General features: G+C 35.9%; 1 protein-coding gene across 3 annotated transcripts in view; it reads right to left on the reverse strand.

Moving 5' to 3' along the window:
• The window catches only part of ASB3 (ankyrin repeat and SOCS box containing 3), a 116334-nt gene that overhangs the window by 23299 nt on the left and 70898 nt on the right, over window positions 1–22137 (reverse strand). For all 3 annotated transcript variants that reach the window (XM_049651467.1, XM_049651465.1, XM_049651466.1), the window contains exons 4-8: window positions 19598–19710; window positions 18874–19009; window positions 15904–16081; window positions 13511–13708; window positions 2109–2366 (exon numbers count right to left, since the gene is read on the reverse strand). In XM_049651467.1, the coding sequence (XP_049507424.1) occupies window positions 2109–2366; window positions 13511–13708; window positions 15904–16081; window positions 18874–19009; window positions 19598–19710 (883 nt within the window). The remainder of the gene's footprint in view (window positions 1–2108; window positions 2367–13510; window positions 13709–15903; window positions 16082–18873; window positions 19010–19597; window positions 19711–22137) is intronic.

Genomic DNA, 22137 nt, shown 5'->3' on the forward strand with positions numbered 1-22137 from the left:
TATTAAATGAATTAATACAGTAAAGAACTTAAAATAGTGCTTACTTGTGTCAGGCCATATTCTAAGTGTTGGTTAAAGAAAGAAACTAGAAACCACAAGGGAGTATGAAGGCTAAAAGTAACAGACAAGTACTACAGAGTCAGTACCTTCAGAGGAAGAACACAAAGAATACTGCTGAGAAGAGGGGAGGTGCCCTAAGGACACACTGTCAGGGCTGTCCACAGCTGCCCCACGTGCTGGACTGAATTTATAGCAGCAGTTGGGGAGTGAATCTTAGAATAGTGAGAGGCAACTGCGGCTAGCTGTCAGGAGCCTGACACAACCACAAAATTCAGTAAGCTAATAGTTAAGAACACTTAAATAACTTTGTTAATAGCTAGATACAGCATTCCTTAGCAAGTGTTTCTATCTTAGTGGTTTGTGTGTCTGCGCATGTGCACATACACACACACACACACATGCACGCACGCACATATAAAGGAGATTTAACACAAATATGCATATATGAATAACTTTTAAAAATCAGTGATTTCTCAGGGCACCTGGGTGCCTCGGTCGATTGACTATCCTACTCTTGATTTCCACTCAGGTCATGATCTCAGGGTCGGGGGATCAAGCCCTGCATCAGGCTCCATGCTCAGCATGGAGCCTACTTAAGATTCTCTCTTTCTCTGCCTCTGCCTCTCTCCCCCGCTTGCACACTCTCTCTCTAAAATAAAAAATAAATAAGAATTTTTAAAAATCAGTGATTTCTCAATGAATTGTCAATAATCTTTATATTTCATTCAATTATTTAAAAAATACAATGGATTTTTGTGAAATTGTATTGAAAAGGTATAGAGAGAATTCCAACAATGAGTATCTGACAGACAACTGGATATTAATCAGCTGCTGGGAAAAGGAGTAAATACAACCAGGCACTCAACTTGTAAGCTATAAACAAAAAGTAAACTGGGAATCGGAATGTGTACCTGAACTTTGCCTTTACTTCTATGTTCCTCAAACAACCTCCCAGAAAGCACTTTTTCCTTACAAACCTCATTATGTAAAACACTTGGTATCAAAAGGGATGACAGGCCGAAGCATAAAACCTCTACTTAGTAAAAATTCCTGAATTCTATATATTGACAGATGTCATAAAAAGGTGAGTCGGTGAGATCTGCCAGATAGAGACCTGTTCACCACATGCAGACAGAGAAGCCACAGAGTGAAAGACGGGAGTCTCCAGAAATGCAAACAATGTACAAGTAGGGAACACTACTGTTCCCTGCATGAACCACAAAGAAGACCTGTTTTCCAAAGAAAACCCCCAATTTAATAAGATATCAAAGCAACTTTCTGCTGAAATGCAAAATTTAGTATTTGTCTAAACATTATTTTAGTGAATGATGACTTTCAAGGCACAAAAATGAGGACATTGAGATGTTTCATTGGAATTTTATACAATACCCATGTCCTCTATTTTCCTGGAGACTTATTCTATTTTCTCATTTGACTTGAATTACAGGCCAACAGAGTTATTTCATTGCTACAATCACCTTCTCAGCTCCACCTAGATACAAACAACTTTTGTAAAAGCTAAAGGCTGGAAGAAACAGTTTTCTCTTCTCATCCAAGAAAAACCCTGAGTCAACTTTCATATATTATCAGCTACTGCAGAAATCAGTATTTACATTAAAGGAGACAAAGTTCAAATACACAAGATGCTACAGGACAAGAGTATTCCCTCTGGTAGATGAAAGGATAACAGAAATCTCCAAAGCAGCTACAACCATTTTGTCACAGGCATAAGAGCATGAGAGATGGCCTAAGTAGAAGAAATAGCCCCCGTCCAAAGAATTCATTGGCATTCATCCATTTCTAATCCCTTCTACCTCTTACCTTTTCCAGGACTCTTACATTCAATCTATTAGTAGCCCCCCAACTCCTTCACCCCAACCTAGCCATCACACCAAAACACACGCACACATTCTCATTCTCTCTCTCTCTCTCTCTCTCTCTCTCCTCCCAAATGGGAATCTTAAGAAATTGGGAGAAACTGAAGGTAGTATATTCATTCCAAAAGGAAAAGCTTTTTTCCAAAGCTTCACTATGGTAGGACTTCTTACCATGAACTGCAGAGTAGATTCAGTGGGTCAAAGCCAGCAAGCAGGAGAGATGGCAGCCATTCCTTATATGTTGTCTGTGCTTTAATTGCATGACTTATAAATTCAGAAATATGGTTCCATGGTGCCAATGGACAACCTTTCTTCAAAAAGTAGCGAAATACTAAAAATTTCTCATACTTCAGGCAGTATGCCAGATGAAGTTCATTAAGCTGGGCTCCATATTTCAAAAGTATATTCACAATTCCAAAAAACTCGCAGCTCCAGCAGAAAGAAAGAAAGAAAGAAAGAGAAGAAAAAAGAAGACAAGTTAGACTTTCATATGAAAAACATTCTTGCAAATAGTTAATAGTCTAATAGCTCTCTTCCTGTTGTTGTAGGCTCTTGTTTCCCATGTAAAGTTAGGCAGTCACTGGGGGAGGCAGAGAGCTTCTCCTGCCTCTGTTGGGTTTTTATTACTTTTAACTCAAAATAATCTTAACGCCAAAGTGATACATTTTGGGGGGCTCTCATCTGTAGTCCCTTCACATATCTAGTGAACTGGGACTAGAGAACTAGGGGAAAGGGAGTATTCTACTTTTTAATTTACACTCTCCTGCATGGTTTTTAATTTTCAGCTATGAACAGGCAGTGTCCTTAGAATTTTAAAAATTCATCTTAAGTAGATAATTTAAAAGTTACCATTGACAAACAGAAAACTCTTCTCAAATTGTGATATTTTTGTACAATTAAGTATCTACAACAAAATATTTACTAAGCCAAGTTCATAAACAATGTCATCAGTCCCTAAAGACAGAAAACTCATTCTAGGAATTTCCAATATACCATTTCCTTTAGCAATAGCCTTAGTCAATTTCCCTTTTACTTTTAAATTAATAATGGTAAAAACAAGGAAAGCTTTTTTACGAACAAAAATTTAACTTCGTTTTATATTTTTAAATTAATCTTCTCTATCAAGTACTTCTACAGAATAAAAGTGTATCATTTTAGGAGCATTGGAGTGGCTCAGTCGGTTGAACATCCAACTTCAGCTCAGGTCATGATCTCACAGTTCAGGAGTTTGAGCCCTGCACTGGGGACAGGAGAGACCCTGTGAGACAGAGCCTACTTCAGATCCTCTGTCCCCTTCTCTTTCTGTACCTTCCCTGCTCAGGTTCTCTCTCTTTCAAAAATAAGCAAATTTTTAAAAATATATATATCTGGGGCGCCTGGGTGGCTCAGTCGGTTAAGTGGCTGACTTCGGCTCAGGTCATGATCTCGCAGTCCGTGAGTTCAAGTCCCGCTTCGGGCTCTGTGCTGACAGCTCAGAGCCTGGAGCCTGTTTCAGATTCTGTGTCTCCCTCTCTCTGACCCTCCCCCGCTCATGCTCTGTCTCTCTCTGTCTCAAAAATAAATAAACGTTAAAAAAAAAAATATATATATATATATATAATTTTATACCTATTAAATTGGTTTTTTTTTAAATGCATCATCCAAGACTGATAAATTGTGGTAAAACTGAATGAAAATAAGTGTAATCCTTTTCCAAGAGAGCTAATTGGCAAGATGTATCAAAGAGATATCACGGCAAGTTATAGGGGCACTAACTCTGGAGCCAGCCTGTTCAGCTACTTAGTAGCTATGGGATTCTGAACAAATTGCATAAACTTTCTGGCACACAACACTAGCACCGTACATGTATCTGTAAAATAAAATTTTATGTAAAGTAAAACAGCATAGTGTGCCTGGCTGGCTCAGTAGGTAGAGCATGAAACTCTTGAAATCTCAGGGTCATGAGTTCAAGCCCCACGCTGGGTGTGGAGCCAAGTTAAATAATAAAGAAACAAAAAACCAAATAGAATAGAATAGAATAAATACATATCTTAGGAATTTATCCAAGACAAAATAAAAAAGAAATTATATCCTATTGGCAAAATATATTAACGACAGTATTATCTACAACAGACTTATTTTTTCTATAATGGACTTTTAAAAGAAAATTACCTAAACGTTTAACGAGGAGCAAATAAGTACAAAATATGATATGGTCATCAAAAACTGCAATCATGGTGGTTTTGAGACCACATTTTAAAAACTATTTATGTTGGGGCACCTGGATGGCTCAGTCAGTTAAGCGTTCAACTTCAGCTCAGGTCATGATCTTGTGGTTCATGGGTTCGCCCTGCGTTGGGTTCTGGGCTGATAGCTCAGAGTCTGGAGCCTGCTTCAGGTTCTGTCTCTCCCTGTCTCTCTATCCCTCCCCTGCTCTCTTTCTCTCTCAAAAATAAATAAAAAACATTAAAAAAAATTTTAAATTGTTTATGCTATAATTGTAACAAAACTTAGTAAACATGTATGTTCATTATGTATACAACTGTGAAAGAAAATATGTAATAAAATTATTCTCCCTTTGAAATTGGCATTAATCCTATTTTAAACTATAATTAAATAATATTTCATTAATCACAGTATCATAGAACCTGAGTAAATAAGAGGCATAAAAATTATTGATAAAACAAGTATAAAATGTTTAAACCACTGTTATATGAAACTAACTCCTTCTAAGGACTTAATGTCTAGAACTTGAAATGAGGTTTTAAAAGCAGTTAAAAAAACAAATACATAAGTAAAATGTCACCTAACCCCTGCATATTTTCATAAATCTATGCTGTTTAATCTCCAATTTGTGCTTTTCTTTAGTTAAAACCTTAAATGGCATTTGCTTTACTTTTAGTTATTTACACAGCAATTAGAAAAGACAAATTAATAATTCCAAAATTTCTTTATAAAAATTAAAAACTTTTTTGCCTGTCTACCATCTTGTTATTTGTTCCTGATAAGAAGTCCATCATTCATATCATTGTTCTTGAAAACAGTCCTGTATGTATGTATTTTTTGCTCTAGTTCTTTTCAGATACAGGAAACCTGACAGATTTGTCGCCAACAGTCTTGCACTACAAGAAATGCTAAAGGATATACTTCTGACTGACGGTTTTAAACAGTTATCACCAATTTATTTCAACCACCTCGACCTCGTTTGACTAGGCTCTCGTTATTTTGCCTGCAGTTATTACTTGCTGATTCCACTATACACATGGACTGTTGAACAAGTTCCAATATATGCAGGTAAAGTGTGAGAAACTGCCTCACTACAAATGGGATGTATAATTCTCCAGAAGCCTGGCAATTTTCGAGGCATGAGTGTTTACATGTGCAATTCAGGGACTGGTTGAACTCTTCCCTCAAAAGCTTTGAAACCATCAATAGCCTAACCACAGATACTTTAGCTCTTAATGATTTAGCTCTTAAAGAAACATACTTTTGCTACAGAATACAAAGGTAAATGAAAGCCCTAAATGCAAGCTATTAGATTAAGTGCTACAGATGGCTTCTCTAGCCATTTTCTGTTTAGAAAAAAACCTACAAAACAATTAGTGGCTTTCCTATTAAAATTTCAATATAGCACCTAGACATGTGGCTCCTGCTAAGAAAATTTGAGAAACAAGGCCAAAAGAGAAACCATCCATCTCTAAAATGTGGCAGGAACATTTGCACACACAATTCCTTATAATAACAAATTTTAGTGAGTATTTATTCAGTACCAGCCAGTGTGCTAAATGTGCTATGTGGAAGATTTGCCATAATCCTCACAACAACCCTAAGAAGTTAAGTTCTATTATTATCTGTAGTCTAGATACAAAACTGAAGCTTAGACACAAAGCTAGTAACTAGCAGAATTGGCATAATTCCACACCAAAATCTAACCGGTGAATATGGCATGGCAAATACATGAAATATGTCTCCTCCAACTATTACGAAAACTGAACACTTAATGAAATAGTTAAATGAAATTGGGGAATATTTTAAGCCCAGACCTGTTTCCCAAAGTATATTCCATGGACCACTAAATCCTGGAAATGATCTATATGACAAAGGCTCCATATTGAAAATATTTGAGAAACTCTATATACTCTATGATGCGGAAATATTGGAGTTCAGAGCTGACAGCCAAGAAAGAATTCTTGCGGCGTTTTGGTGCAATTAAAGGTGGCTTTTATTGTAGTATGGGGATAGTACCAGCGGGCAGAAGAAGATGTCTCAAGAATTCTTTCTTGGCCATTGGCTCTGAACCCCAATGTTTCCAATGGCTCCCACAGTGGAGCCAGGAAAGAAAGAACTATAGGATGAACTTATTTTTTTAAAGTATGCTAGAAAATAAATACATAAAAGTATGCTAGTTACATTTTCTTTTTTTTTTTTTTAATGTTTATTTATTTTTGAGACAGAGAGAGAGAGAGCATGAACAGGGGAGGGTCAGAGAAAGAGGGAGACACAGAATCTAAAACAGGCTCCAGGCTCTGAGCTGTCAGCACAGAGCCCGACGCGGGGCTCAAACCCACGGACCACAAGATCATGACCTGAGCCGAAGTCGGACGCTTAACCGACTGAGCTACCCAGGCGCCCCTACATTTTCAAAGTAAACACCAAAAATGTCTTCTTCAACCTCCGGATACATTTCAGAAGAAATATCTTTAAAATTAAAGAAATAGGTCTGTTAAGTGAGAAAATCACAGGCCCCACATGGCATCACCCGGGTTAAGGCCCTGAGTCAGTAAACCAAGGCTTAAGACCTAACATAAGTGCAGTTTAAACTCCCTAAGGAATATGACTTAACCAGTCAACACGGAATTTCCTGGTCAATATTAGGAAATTTACTGATGGGCCCCTTCCATCTCCTTAAGAGGGCAACCTTGCCTAAACAATGTATTACTTGCTAATAAATTCCTGTCTCCTCTTTTTATGCCCTCCAGCTGCCTTTAAAAACCTTTCTTTTATCTAGTTCAGGGGAGATTTCTCCTTGCTAGATGGGATGCTACCTGATTCGTGAATTGTTTAATAAAGCCAATTAAGATCTTCAAATATGGGGCGCCTGGGTGGCTCTGTTGGTTAAGTTTCCGACTCTTGATTTTGGCCCTGCGTTGGCCTCTGAGCTGGCAGCACAGAACCTGCTTGAGATTTACTGTCTCCCTCTCTCTCTGCCCCTCCCCAGCTCTCTGTCTCTAAAAAAAAACAAAAACAAAAAAACAAAAAAACAACTTTTTTTAAAAAGATCTTCAAATTTACTCAGTTAAATTTTTTTAAACAGGTCCAATCATTAATCTGAAAAAAGCATAATAAAGAGAGTTTAAAATGCCCAAAAAGTCTATAAACACAGGAACAAAGGTATATTTATAGTAAACATAAGGTTGTCCTGTTTCAAACTTGTGTAGATTCCCTCCTTTCTTTAGGACTTCACAGACATCACCATAAGAAAAAATATTAGAAGATTTTCACGGAAAAAAACTTACTTAACATTGCTTACCCCTTTGTTTCCCAAACTTGTGTGTCTGGAAACCCCCTGTGTCCTATGCAATATCTAATGATCTATAGAAATAGTACTGTACAAAACACACTTTGGAAAACCCAGGTCTAAACTTCTCACCCTTGTGTCAGGACAAGAGCCCTCCTAAAAGCTTATGTGACTGCTTAGTACTACATTACAGACCCTTTTCTAACAAAAATACCATTTATATGGTAGATAAGAAACACAAAGTGAAGTAGATGATCATAAAACTTTATCAGCATGCCCTGAGCTTGTAGAAAACCTCTTAAGTAGGTGTATAAGCTCCAGAAACACAGGTACCTTCCATGCTATGACTTTGATTACCACATATCATTGAGCAACAATTGGCCCTAAAGTTTACATAAACTTAGGGTAAAATATAAATTACATGGACATATGCACATAATTCCCTTAACACTTAAATTCTCTCTCAAGCCCTGATGAAGAATTGGAAAAACTCTGGAAGAGCATAGAGATTAAAAAGAAATAGTCCATCCTATTTAACACAAATATCAAGAAATAACTATGCCACCTTAAGAGACTGCACATTGTACAGACAATAAAAATCAACAGATACTAAGAGAAGAGGTTTAAAAACTAAAAAAACAAAACAAAACAAAACGTCTAGGCCTTATTTTTAGGGTTGTACCTTTTCCATCATTCTGCTCTTTGAAATTGAAAAATGTGTACAGAAGTAGTGCCCTGATGACAGGAGTACAATGAAAGGAAATTCAACATGTTAACAAGACTTATTTTAAGGAAATAGAAACAGGCAAACATGTTCAGCATTTTATGTCCAATTAGCCAGCAAAACATCTAACCAACTTATTAGCTGAATTGTCAAAAGGTCATATAGTAAGTTTCAGCCATCAGCTGAAAACAAAATGAAGACATTAGGTCCTGCCTGATGTACCCATGTGTGATATGATGATGAGAATGGACACAATTTCTATAAAACTAATGGGATAACAATAATCAGCATCAATTAGAAAGACAAAATCAGGGGCGCCTGGGTGGCTCGGTCGGTTAAGCGTCCAACTTCGGCTCAGGTCACGATCTCATGGTCCGTGAGTTCAAGCCCCGTGTCGGGCTCTGTGCTGACAGCTCAGAGCCTGGAGCCTGTTTCAGATTCTGTGTCTCCCTCTCTGCCCCTCCCCTGTTCATGCTCTGTCTCTCTGTCTCAAAAATAAATAAACGTTAAAAAAAAAAAAAAAAATTAAAAAAAAAAAGAAAGACAAAATCAGGTCAGTTAAGCCATGGTCATGTTTTACAGTCATATACAAAAGGCATTAACACGTGTTCAAACTGTCCTGAAATTTCTCAGCTTCCCTCCTCCTTTACCCATTCCAGTTAAAAGAGTCTTTTTCTTGTATTTTCTCATTTGTATTGAACTACTTAGCTATGCTCTTGAAAGACTGGCTTTCATGTCACTGCAGTTGTTAACTTTTTAGCCCAAAAGGACAAGGACTGCTTTTGTACAGTGGTGCAGGAGACACCTTTCCATCATGCCTCATAGTGGTGAGGAGAGTTAAAGATCGCTGCGGAAGCTCACCGTCTCAAGGGGAGACAGAACAAAAATGTCTCGGAATCCTGAGCTGAAAAGTTAACTTGGCTGAATAAAACCATAAAGAAGGGAAAACATAAAACCCAGAGCCATTATTTGTATTTATTATTTTCACCACCTTTCCATGTTCATTGTACTATTTGCAAAAGGAGACAAAAGCTTACTAAAAGCACAACAGGCCGATAGTGCAAGAAGGGCCACAAATACTAAATTTCCATATGTCAAACACACACATGTGAAAACAAGTTTCTGACTCATTATTACTAAAGTCAGTGTTGAGTAAATCTTTTGATTTTATACCAAACTAACATTATTATAAAAACATATGGCTACTATAAAAATAAAATTTCAAAACTTATGCCACTAAACTTACCTTTTAACCAATCTCTGAAAACTTGAATATCTAATAATAATTAATTTCACTAAATATAGTCTTTCAAGCTCTCTGCTACCATTTTTGCGACCAAAACTCAAGTTCTTATTAATAGTTGATAAATAGGATAAAGGAAGTTCATAGCTTCAATATAGAACAAAAGCACACAATAGTTATTTTAAATAAAAACTATATTCAACTATCCTTGCTTTTTAAATGGTAATTCTAATTAATTTAATTAATTTTAGGTGTGTGACTACAGAGAATCCAATTTTTTTGAAGATTTTATTTTTAAGTAATCGTTACACCCAACATGGGGCTCAAACTCACAGCTCCAAGATCAAGAGTAGCATGCTCTTACAACTGAGCCAGCCAGATGCCCCCAAGAATCCAAATTTTAAGATGCATACTTATTGAAAGAAATAACCACAACTTAACACATTTTTCAATTTTGATTTTTTTCCCTAGATGGCTATGCTGTCCTCTTGATATACTAAAACAAAACCTACTGTGAGAATGACAGTTTTCTTGCATGATCAGCAAAGTTCTATATGGAGTTCCAAAATAATCAAGTGATACTCACATTACATGTACAGTGACTGACATGCAAACTAACAGATGTTAATTAGCTAATATAAATGTAGTATAGATATTAAAATTTAATTGATATCGTCTTCTAGCTAAATGGAGGATGGCAAGGAGAAGAAATTAACCATGGTATTTTTTTTTACTATGTGCCAAAAATTGTGCAATGTACTATACTCAGGTCAACTCCTTTATATACACACATTAAATGCAAGCATAGGTGATTATGAGGCTACCATCTTTCAGATTTAGTCCCTTGGGAAAGGCTTCCCCTTCAATTAAATTCTCCACAAAGTAGGTAATAGTGGCAAAGATGTCTCAACATCTTTACGGCAATTAAGTCTATTGCCATGGGTTGCAGGCAAACAAATGAAAAGTCAATTAGAAAGACTAGGAGAATGCACCCTTATAAAACAGGTATTTTGATGGTATAGCTTTTTCCCTATAGACTAACAAGTAATACCTTCCAATGACTTTTCTCATGAAAAAACCTACCTTACTAATTAAGAATACATTTGGTTCAATTACAAGTTCCCATACGGGGGTTAAAAAAAGCTGATAAGCCCTTTTTTAAAGCCACAAAACCAGATTTCAATTGTGGCCTATAGGGCCACTTCACAGAGCAAAATTTCCAAAAGTAGCAAAAACAAAGGATGTTAGTTCATGTCTGTGATCAAGTACCACTATACATCATTCTGATGCTTCTTCACTTTTAGTTTTCAGCAGTTCGATTGTTTTTTGAGCATGCTCTTTTTTTTTTTTTCTTTTGGCTTTCTCCTGTATCAGTTTACTAAACTTTCTAAATCTAAAAATGCATACCTTGATCCAATATTGGGATACTTTTGGCCATTATTAGTTCACATAATTTTTCTACAGCAATCTCTTTCTCCTCTCCTTCTGGACTCTACTGACATTAATGTCACTCTGTTGATGTCATCCCCCAGGACTCTGAGGCTCTGTCCTTTTCTACTTCACCTAATCTTTTTTCTCTCTTCTTCCATTTGGATAATTTCTATTGGTTTATCTTCAAATTAACTGACTCCTTCCCCTTCCTCTGCCTCTTCCATTCTGCTATGGAACCCATGCAGTGAAATTTTCATTTCAGATATTGTATTTTCCAGTTGTAAAATGTCCAGTTGGTTCTTCTCTCATAGTTTTTATTTCTCAGTTGAGAATTTCTACCTTTCCATTTATTTCAAGTGTATTTACCTTAAATACTACACTATGATAGCTGCTTTCAATTCCTTTATATTTCCAACAGCTAAATTATCCCAGTTTGATGCCTGTTCATTCCTTTCCCTTGAGAATTGGTCATAGTACACTTACATGTCAAGAGATTTTAAACTGTATCCTAGACATTGTGATGCTATTGTTGTATTATAATCCTTACTTTTGCTTGTTTATTTTGGCAGGCATATGACCTGCTTAGTTTCAGACTGCAATTTGGCTTTGCCTTCTACAGACCACAGTTCTGTAGAAGTTCAGTTCTCAAAGACTTTGTTATGCTATTTTGGGTCTGGTCCCACAAAATGTGCCACCCAGAGGTTACTCTGAGACTTTGGGTGACAGTTTAAATCTTGTTTACAACAATGTCTATCTGTCATTCAAAGAGCGGGGTGAACTCAGGACATATGCAGAGAATCAGAGGATACCCTTCCTTCAGCTCTCTCTTCTCCAGAATTCCCCTCACCCTGTCTTTCCCATGGGGTTCAACCTTCCTGATTCCTCAGGCCAGAAAAACATTAATTTTAAGGTGTTTGAGGGTTAACATTAGCACTATGTCATATGGTTTAATTCAAACTATACTTAGAAGCTGATGAGGCAGGAGTTTAGCTGCTATTCCTCCAAAAGGTAAAATGAAGGCCAGAAAAGACTATCATTATATTGGACAAACACACATAAAAACTATCCAAAACCATTATGTTCTGATATAATCTTTTTAAAAGGTCATTTCCCCCACATCGGGCTTACTGCTGTCAGTGCACAGCCTGCTTGGATCTTTCATCCACCCCCCTCTCTGTGCCTCTCCCCAACTCGTGTGCACGCTCTCTTTCTCATGCTCTCTCAAAAATAAATGAAAACATTAAAAAAAATTTTAAAGTTCAATTCTGACCTAATAAAAAAATAGAGTTAGATACATATAGAGAAAAATAAGTGAAATAACTAAAGTCATCAATGCAGCCCTCCTTTAGAAAAACTAGACATGTTTTAAAGACAAAACTTGGAGAGGTACACAACGAACTACTATGAAATCATGAAAGTTATGCATAGGGCAGGTCCAGATACTCAGATTTACCAAAACCCCTAATATTCAGACCACAGTATATACCTGGAAGCTTACATTCAGAATAAATAAAATGAACTTCTATTTTACATAGCAAATGTTAAAAAATGGCTGACTGAAAAGCTTCATAAATAAATTTTTGATAGATGTTTCAATTAAATTGTGGAGAGGAGTCCATAATCATGAATTCAAGAGAGCCAATGGAATTTGAGGTATGCAAGCAACCTCTTCTGTGTCATTAAAAACAAGAGTGTCTATCTGCACAACTTATTCCATTACTAGATCAACCCTAGATATTATTCAGTATGTTTTTTTCTTACACATAGCCTTATTCTTACTATTTTAAAACCTTAGGAGTCTTATCAACAAGTACTGGTCAGAACCTAATAAAGCAGCAGTAATTCTTCATTTATTCTACCTCAGAAGATCATGGAAGATTAGCAAAACAAATATTTTAAGATCTTTTAATTTAATTTCCCTGACTTATATAGAGAAGTGCCACATACTAAATTCACTAAAAATACAATAATATTTACAAAACTAATATTTCATTTTTAGGCTCATAACAAGTTTTATAAATTTCAAGTGGTAAATAACCTGAAATACAATGTCTTATTTGATAAAGTCATCTTAAATTCTTTTTTCTTCCCCAGCTTTACTAAAGTAAAACTGATAAATAAGATCGTAAGATATTTAAGTATGCAACACAGTAATTCCATATATATACACATTGTGAAAGGAATCCTCCCCCTACCACCAAATTAACACATCCATCACATTACATGTTTACCTTTTTTTTGGGGGGGGGGGTGGTAAGAGAATTTAAGTTCTACTCTTAGTAAACTTCAACTATACAATGCAGTTTTATCAACTATAGTCATCATGTTACACATTAAATCCTGAAACCTTATCCATCGTATAAATGAATGTTTTAATTCTTGAATTATTTTGATAACTAAGTATTATCAGAGAAATCCTGCATTTACTTTAATACACTGAAAGTATTCTGTAAAGTTGCTACAATAAAAATATGATCCAGGTCCAAAAAGGGAAGAGAAAAAAATCTGACATTATCACCTCATTTTATTGTACTTTGATGGAACGACGTACATCACAGAGGGTTATTCATATCTTTCTAAGTTAACAATTTAGCTTCAAGTTTCATCATAAAAGAAAATCACTTGGAAATATATCTCCATGTAGCAAAAAAGGATAAAAATATAGCAAATATACATACTCCTTTTGGAAAGCCATACACATGGGAGAGCTGAACCCAAAGATGAGGCACATCTGGGCATCTGGGCTGTAGCCATGCTGGAGTAACATTTCTAGGCACTCTTCATGCCCTCCGAACACTGCAGAGTAAACGGGGCTCACTTTGTCTGGCCCAGTGTCACAAACGCGGTTGGTAAGTGGTATTAACAATTCCAAGATTCTGTAAGCACACAAGTTCAGGGCATTTCATGTTTTATATGTACATGAGTGCAGTCAACATTTCTATGGCACTTATTTTAATAGTCACCCTTTGATTGATTTAAAGTCTTTTTCTGTCTTCTACCTACATTAGATTATTACAGGATAATAAAATGTTACCCTTATTGTTGCTTTATACAAAGGTCCTTACACATATCTGAAACAGAATTAAGTAATGTTACTATAAGTAAATATGTAACAGGTTATCCTTATTTTTTCACTAATTATTTCCCTTGCCACCATCATCACCGTACTCTCCCAAATTCAAATTTTCTATTAGGTATTTTAGGATCTGATCATTTAAAACTTCATTATACCAGATACAAACTTATATCAAGAAAATAAATAATTTTCCTCCTTAAAGTACAAACTAAAATTTATTTTCCTAATTAATAAGAATTTTTAAAGAGGATGAGTGACATGCAATGAATAGTATTTTCATGAGGAAGGAATAAGAATTTCTGCTAAAATATTCTATTTTCTGAAAAGAATATGAGCTCTTTAAACACTGAGGCAGATTTATAAAGAAACTGGTTGCTAAGTAGAGGAAGTTCTAAAGAAAATCATTAAAACCTAAGTTCTTAGATTATTTGTAAACTTACCTCCAAGACTCACAGCTGGAAAAAAATTAACAGTTTACTTTTCTAAAATTAAAAATAAATCTGTAGGGATAAGGTCAGCCATGAAATCCCCCCTCTTTCTGGGAAAAGAAATGCAGGGTTACTCCAAAGCTACTTTTCTTTAGTACTTACATTCACAGAAGGGGTTACATTGAAGTGGTCTATGGAGGAAATCATTATAACAAAAAAATTCCCAATATTGAGAACAAATAAGGACAAATCCCAAGAGGGTTTTGGTATCAATTTAAAGCTCATGGTAGAATTGTATCTAAGACTTCTGTTTAAATAAACAAGAAAGAGTTAAGAAAAACACCAAATCTTAAAACCTAGGTATTCTGTTGAAATAAAGAATCACTTTAATGTCCCTCAATAAATGTGTTTTAAAAATGGATTGGAAAAATTAAACAAGGTGCAATAGTAAAATACCATGCCACCTAGTGGCATAATAACCAAATGACAGAATGTTTTCCTACTATGTAAACATATGAAAGTAATGACAATTTCACTATTACTTTTTAAATTAAATAATACAAACAACTACATGGGGCGCCTGGATGGCTCAGTGGTTGGGCGTCCGACTTCAGCTCAGGTCATGATCTCGCAGTCCGTGAGCTCAGGCCCCGCGTCAGGTTCTGTGCTGACAGCTCAGAGACTGGAGCCTGCTTCGAATTCTGGGTCTCCCTCTCTCTCTGCCCCTCCCCCACTCATTCTCTCTCTCTCTCTCATTCTCTCTCTCTCTCTCTCTCTCTCTCTGTCAAAAATAAATAAACGTTAAAAAAATTTTTTTAAATAAAAAAATAATATGAACAACTACAAAACTACTATTTTAAATTATGACTCTAAAGAGTTTAAACATACACTTTTTAAAACTATTCATTGCCAATTTATGTTAAGACGGGCTGCCATATTCTCAGAGGTATAACCAGGTTATTCGCTTCTAAGATTCCTGGAACCCCTAATTTTAGGGAGTTCCAACTTTCTTTAAGTCTCTTTCTCCAGAAAAATTTCTTAAGAACTTCTGACTAAGGAAGAAGAGTAACAGAAGTAGGGCAGGCAAGTACCAAGTTGGATTAGAGATTAAAGAGAAGGTCCAGTCACAGGGTTCAAGATGGGGAGAACTCCTTAGCCCACACAAAGGAAAGACTCGACCCAAGAAGGGTCACACACTCAAAAGTTTCCTGGGGTCAAACAGGAAACATCGAATAAGGCCATCAGATTGTTAACTAAAGACACCTGGAATAAAACCGGAGCAGAGCAGCAGAGTATGGCCACAGCTTGAGAAATTAGAGGAAAGTCTTAATACCCTGAGGATGCCCCAGGGCTCCATCTCCAGCCATTCTGTTCACACTAGGAAAGTGTAAGGCTAAGAGGAGCTGGGGATGGCATGGAGGACAGATATGGGGGTGGCTCTAATCATACAGCAGGCTGGTAGAGAAAATACCAAGGATTTTGCCTAAGATAAAAGAACAGGCTCAGAAGATTTATTCCTTGCCGCCTTTTAATTACGAGACTATTTTTATTTTGTTTTACTACTTACTCTGTATGGCCCATTTGTGCAGCTGCATGAATAGGTAACTGCCAATCATCCTCATTACAGTAAAGATCAGGATCTGCCCCACTGGACAGCAAAAGCTCTACACATTCTGTGTGGCCCTCCTGAGCAGCAATGAACAAGGGAGTAGCTTCATCCAATGCTTGACAATTGACATTTGCACCTAATAGAGGATAACAACATGTAACAGGCAATCTTAATTTATTTTTTTTAAAATGATAATTAACATAAATTTCAAAACAGCTGTCTTAAAAGGGTTTTATAGTACAATAGTTCCAACCCCAGTGGACGCTGTTGTATAAACATACTGATTTTCCAAACTTGTTGGTAATCATTTTAAATTGTTTTTGCTTTTATGTTAACAAGAAAACAAGTGATTAACATTTTAGAATTCATTTTTAAGCTAAAACAAAAATCTTATGCAATGAAGGATTCATTTCATTCCAATCTGTCCTCCAGCAAGCACTCTGTGGGTCCAGTAAGTAATCACTGAAAAGTGGAAAATACAAATCATCAAAAATGGATAACATCTATTACAGAAAAAGATAAGAAAAACGTACGTTATAAGACTTTATAGATGCCATTAATCAATTCACGCTAAGATTTATGAAAAAAAAAAATCCCCACAGATATGACATACATTGTGGCCATACCTTAAAACTAATGTTAACTATACTTTTCATTATATCCTTTTCCTTCATGACCACTGCATTTAGAGCCTTATAATGAAAGAGAAAATGTCTACTTAAATGGTTTCTGAGCAGACTTTCAGAGAACAAAAACTGAGGCGCCTGGGTGGCTAGGTCGGTTAAGCGTCTGGACTTCTGATTTTGGCTCAAGTTAGGATCTCATGGTTCGTAGGTTTGACTCCTGCTTCAAACCTGCTTGGGATTCTCTCCCTCCCTCCCACTGTCCCTCCCCCACCCACATGACAGCACACGCTCCTTCTCTCTCTGTCTCTCAAAAATAAACATTACAAAATAAAGAACAAAACTAATCAATTACTTAAATGCCAATATATTAAGATGTAAAAAAGTGACCTTACTTTTGGTGAAGGTTTTAAAAATAGCTAATTTCCCTCAATTTTTCTCATTGACAAATAACATGTTAAATATGCTAAGTATAGTGTTATTGCATGACAATGAGAATTTTTTAATTTCTCTAATGTCTCAGTGGAAATGCCTTCATCACAAGGGAAAAAAAATTTTTTTTCTTTGAATGGATGTTCTATAAATGCACCTTGAATAAACCACAGCCCTGAGACAGGTAAAAACTCTGCAAAACACAAATACTAAGTTAAAGGGTTGATGGAATTTCAGAAATTCTAACTGGACACTCAACACATCCAGATAAGTAGAATCTTCTCGACTTAAACAAGGTGGATGCTTCACGTACTGTCAACCTCAGAAAGAAGGAAACACTAAATATATTAAGAAAAGACTAAGTCAAGAAAGAAATCTACTTAACTTTCCTTTTTAAGCAGTTTCATTTTGATTGACAATTTCAAAGAATCAAAAAGAATAAGGAACCAGTCCCTATAAGATTACAGGTAGAAAGTTGGAAAAATGACAGATAATTCACTGAAAGGAAAATCATTTTAAGGAGTTAGAAACATATATAGCTACATGATAAATATACCTACACACCTTTTCAATTTGCTGTTCATAACTATTCGGGGGGTGGGGGGGGGAAGGAACAAAACAGAACAGGTGCTTAGCATTCTGGGAGACAAACTCTGCATGAGGAGACAATCATTAAGGTACTGTTTAACCTATTTTATTTTAAATATTAGTTACATGCTAATAATTGGAAGTTATGGAACTGGAGGCCATAAAATGAATTAGGACAGCCTCAGGAAAATACAACACAGAAGAAGAGGAAGAGAGGAAGTCACATGAGAAGGCCTGCTTCTAAGCCTCATTCTGCCAGGAAATATTTTCTAGATCTTTGGCAAGGCACTTAAACTCTCAGGGCCTGGGATTCTTAATCTAAAAAAGTACATGTTTAAATAAATAATTTTGGAGATTCCTCTCAACTCTAGATTCAATATTTGTAACAGGTATCTTAATTTGGCACTTAATGTTTTCTTTGCTCCATACTTCAACTTGCACATTTGAAGGTTTGTAAGAAGAAAGCAGAAATAAGAAAATATGTGCTTTGTTGTCGAAATAAACTTTGTTTTGTATATTTGGAGGCAATTTATTAAAAGCCTAGGTATTATAGACAAATATAAAAAGCCTAACTAAGAATTTTTAAAAAATGTTTTGCCTAGCAGCAAATCTGGTGTATTTCCCTTCTGCTCGAAACTATCCATGGTTCATCAGGTTAGTACTACGAGTGTGTGCACAGCGTTTGGAGGAATTTGAAAGCCCTTACATAACAAAGGTTTCCGGTCACAGAAATGTCATACAGCGTAAGAATGCCACCTCAACACCATCTCCTCTGGTAATGCTGAATGTGTAATGACTGTCACAGAGAAACCTTTAGCAGGGTTAGGTTGCTATTAATATATTCAAAGCGTAAACATGCTTTCAAATAAACCATTTAAATAATCCCACAATTTATCAAAACATACAACTCAAAGGCTTAATATACAAAATAGCTATCTAATAAATTAATTAAGCTTATATAGTCTTGTACCCTAGACAGTTGGAACTGCTCAGGTCCCCATAAGAAAGAACAGCCCCATCATTCAACTTGCCAATAAACCTGCTTTTGTGATAGATCGTTGTATTCCTCCTCAAATAAATTAGTAGCTGTGCATCACATTATGTTAGTAATAGACACTTAGTAACCAGGCTTATAAATCAACTTGAATGTACTCTTATTTACCACTAACATAAAACCATAAATTTTCACAACCTGATTTATATCTGGTCCAGAACTGTACTTCCCAGGAAGACACAGTTAAAACTGAAGATCTTAACAGTGCAAAGGCTAAAGGATTCAGCTTACCCGATGAAATAAGTATGCTCAAGCTTTCTAGCTTGCCATACTGAGCAGCCACAAATAAAGGTGTGATTCCAAAGTCATCCTGGCATTCCTTGTCTGCTCCTTTCTTAAGAAGCAATTTTATGATTTCACCATTTTCCTAAAGCACAGATTCATATTTTAAACAGGAGAAAACAAAGAAAATAGAAGGTATCTGTTTTCTTATCCCTGTGTTTTGGGGTGTTTTCATCTTCAGTAAAGGAAAACTTTTTTTTTTAAGTGTATTGTTCAATGGGAAGGATGTACTAGACAGAGATTATCCTATATGTTTAGCCAGCCCATTAAACAGGTGAAACATTGATCTCTAAGAATTATAATCCTTTTAAAGCCTGCAAAATTAGTTTGCTAGCCCAAGCAGTAAGGAGTTAGCACAGTTTCTAAACACACTGCTGTAAATAAAGTAAGTCATTGCTCCTTATCAATTTATACCCTAAATATTCTGATGGTCTCTTAACTATGCCATCAACATATGAAAAACTTAGATAATCCCTGAATCCCAAAGCTGCTGGAACTACCAGAGCAGTTGGCTTATTCAGAATGATCATTAGCATTTAGACTGCCTTTTCTGTACTGTACTAACCATCATAAATCACAGGCAAGTAGGAAGCAAAAACTGTATAGAACTGTCATTTTAAAAGGGTAAAACACATAATTTAGATGGAAATGAAATAATAAATTCACAGGTTACCTGAAAAGTAGCCTGATGCAAAGCGTTCCATCCACACATAGAATGGGATCCATTAACATTTGCTCCATATCGAAGCAACAGCCTTAACACATCTATATGTCCATTTTCAACAGCTGCGAATGCAACAGTCAAAACAATTATTGTCAGTAGAAAGGCAGGTTTGTAGGACTGGACACTTTGGTGATGTTCTCATCACTTATTCACCCTGGAACTCACAGTGCTGTGATCATTCCTATCAAGAAATCAAAACACATACTCCCTATGCAATCCCAAAACATTTATCACAGTTGTCTTAGCTTAAACCTATTAACATACACATCCTTTCTGTGAACAAAATTATTTTCAGTAGCATTTAAAAGAATACAGAGGAAATGGAAGTAAGAGGCAAACATTTATTCTCTCTGCTAATAAAGACAATGTTTCTATTTAGTTAAAATGCAATTGGGAGAGAGAGAAGGATGAACAGGTAAGAAGAAACAGCAGTCTGAAGAAACAGTCCCAAAGGGATTGAAAGGTTGGCTGTTATTACCATTTGACCACAAATGACAATAGTCACTGCCCAACTGAAAAAGCAATACTGCAAGTTCTGCATCTTACATATTTTTTCCGTCATAAACAATCGTTAAATGATGTGTTTGAAGCAATCAATGAAAATATAGTAAAACTCTGCTTGTTTGAAAAAGAAACCGCAGACAACCTAAAGAGTATTTTTGGAGAAATGCATATTACTTAATGGCCCCCAAGCTGCTGCTACAGTAGATCGCTTGAAGAATAGCTCACATGCCCATAGGTTCCTTAAAAAACGTGCACCCTTTTACTAATTCCACCAAATTATTCTATTTTCTTTTACATATCTAATTTAACATTACCCCAAGGTAAGTGCCGCCAAATATCAGGTGCATACAATAATTTACAAATCTGATCTTGTGAGGAAGAACACAGGTATGATGTTATTCAGTTGATAGAACAAACGAGTGGGACTAAACTTTCCAGAATGTGACCTACCACAAAACAAAATTGTGCATTGACGATGTCATTGATTCTGGAGTAGTTAAGGGGGGGGGGGGGGGAACAGACCGCCAGAACAGAGGTATAGAGAACTTAATAAAATAAGTACCCACACACATACACCATTAGCAAATATGACATACTGTGATTGATGTACATGTGAGGACTTCTTGGAATTATCAGTTTGGGGAAATATCAGTATCAGAAAGAGGACAGATGTGATAGGAAGGTTTGACTTCATGTGCTTGGCAATGAGAAAGGAGGTTTGAAAAACAAGTATGAATTTTTTATTTCATCTCAAGTATATATTTATTCCTTCTACTATAGTTGCAGGTAGGAAGTAAAAATCAACAACTCCCAGTCAAAAATTAGAAAGGCGCTAGACTCTTAAAGAAAGAGCCACATTTGGAAAATGCTAGCATAAAATAGGAAAGATAAAATACTTGAATGTACAAAGCAAGAAATGATAAGTGTACTCATTATTACTGAAGATAAGTAACATGTCACTAATACTCTTAATTTTGTATACTGAATTTATACCAAACCTAGTTCCACCACAAAGGACTGTCAGAAGTTTTTTAGTTAAGAATTCTCTTATCCTGGGAGGTTTCAGAAACCACAATGGTTGAGACAGCACCATTGTAGCAGAAGTTTAACATACCTTATTTCTAAGTTAACATTCAAGGGTATTTTATCAAGGAAAGAACAACAGTTTTTCAAGCTAGGTTATTTTTCTATAATCAATCTAAAGTCAATCTAATTTGGGTGGAGGACATAAGAAAAAAGGAAGAAAATCAGTTTCATATCCAATTCATCATTATCAGTGATTGCTGATAAAAATCATTCTATAGCCAGACCCTGAGTTGAAGCTTATCAACTGGCAGTGATGTATGAAGCAGGGTAAAGATGTTTGTTTTTCATGAGTTAGGCTGATCTTATAAAAATGAAATTCAAAAAAATTTGTTTTGATTATTAAATACACTACAGTAGAGAGACATAAAAATTGTTTTTAACATCATAAATACATTAACATATGATACCTGCATCTCCAGTGAAAACATTTGCCAAAGGCAACAGTGAAACCAATATAAAGAGTATTTTTATAGCTCTATTTCAAAATAAAGCAAATTTAATGATTAATAATTATGAACTAGTGGTTCAGAAAAGTGTACTTAGAGGGGCGCCTGGGTGGCTCAGTCAGTTAGGGGCCTGACTCTTGATTTCAGCTCATCATGAGCTCACAGTTTATGGGATTGAGTCTACGCTAATAGCACGTAGAACAGCCCACTTGGGATTCTCTCTCTCCCTTTCTCTCTACCCCTTTCCTCTCCTCCCCCCCCCCCTCAAAATAAATAAACGTTTAAAAAAAAAAAAACTAAACAAAAAGTACATTTAGAACTTACATCTACTACCAAAGCCTCTCCTTTGGAAAAAATGAATTAACTTATTTTTCTTTATATAACAAGTTATCAAATTAAGCAGGTGGGGGGGGGGGTGCCATGAAATAATAACATATATTATGCTTCAATAAA

The sequence above is a fragment of the Panthera uncia genome, assembly GCF_023721935.1.
Source record: "Panthera uncia isolate 11264 chromosome A3 unlocalized genomic scaffold, Puncia_PCG_1.0 HiC_scaffold_11, whole genome shotgun sequence".
NCBI classification, from domain to species: Eukaryota; Metazoa; Chordata; class Mammalia; order Carnivora; family Felidae; genus Panthera; species Panthera uncia.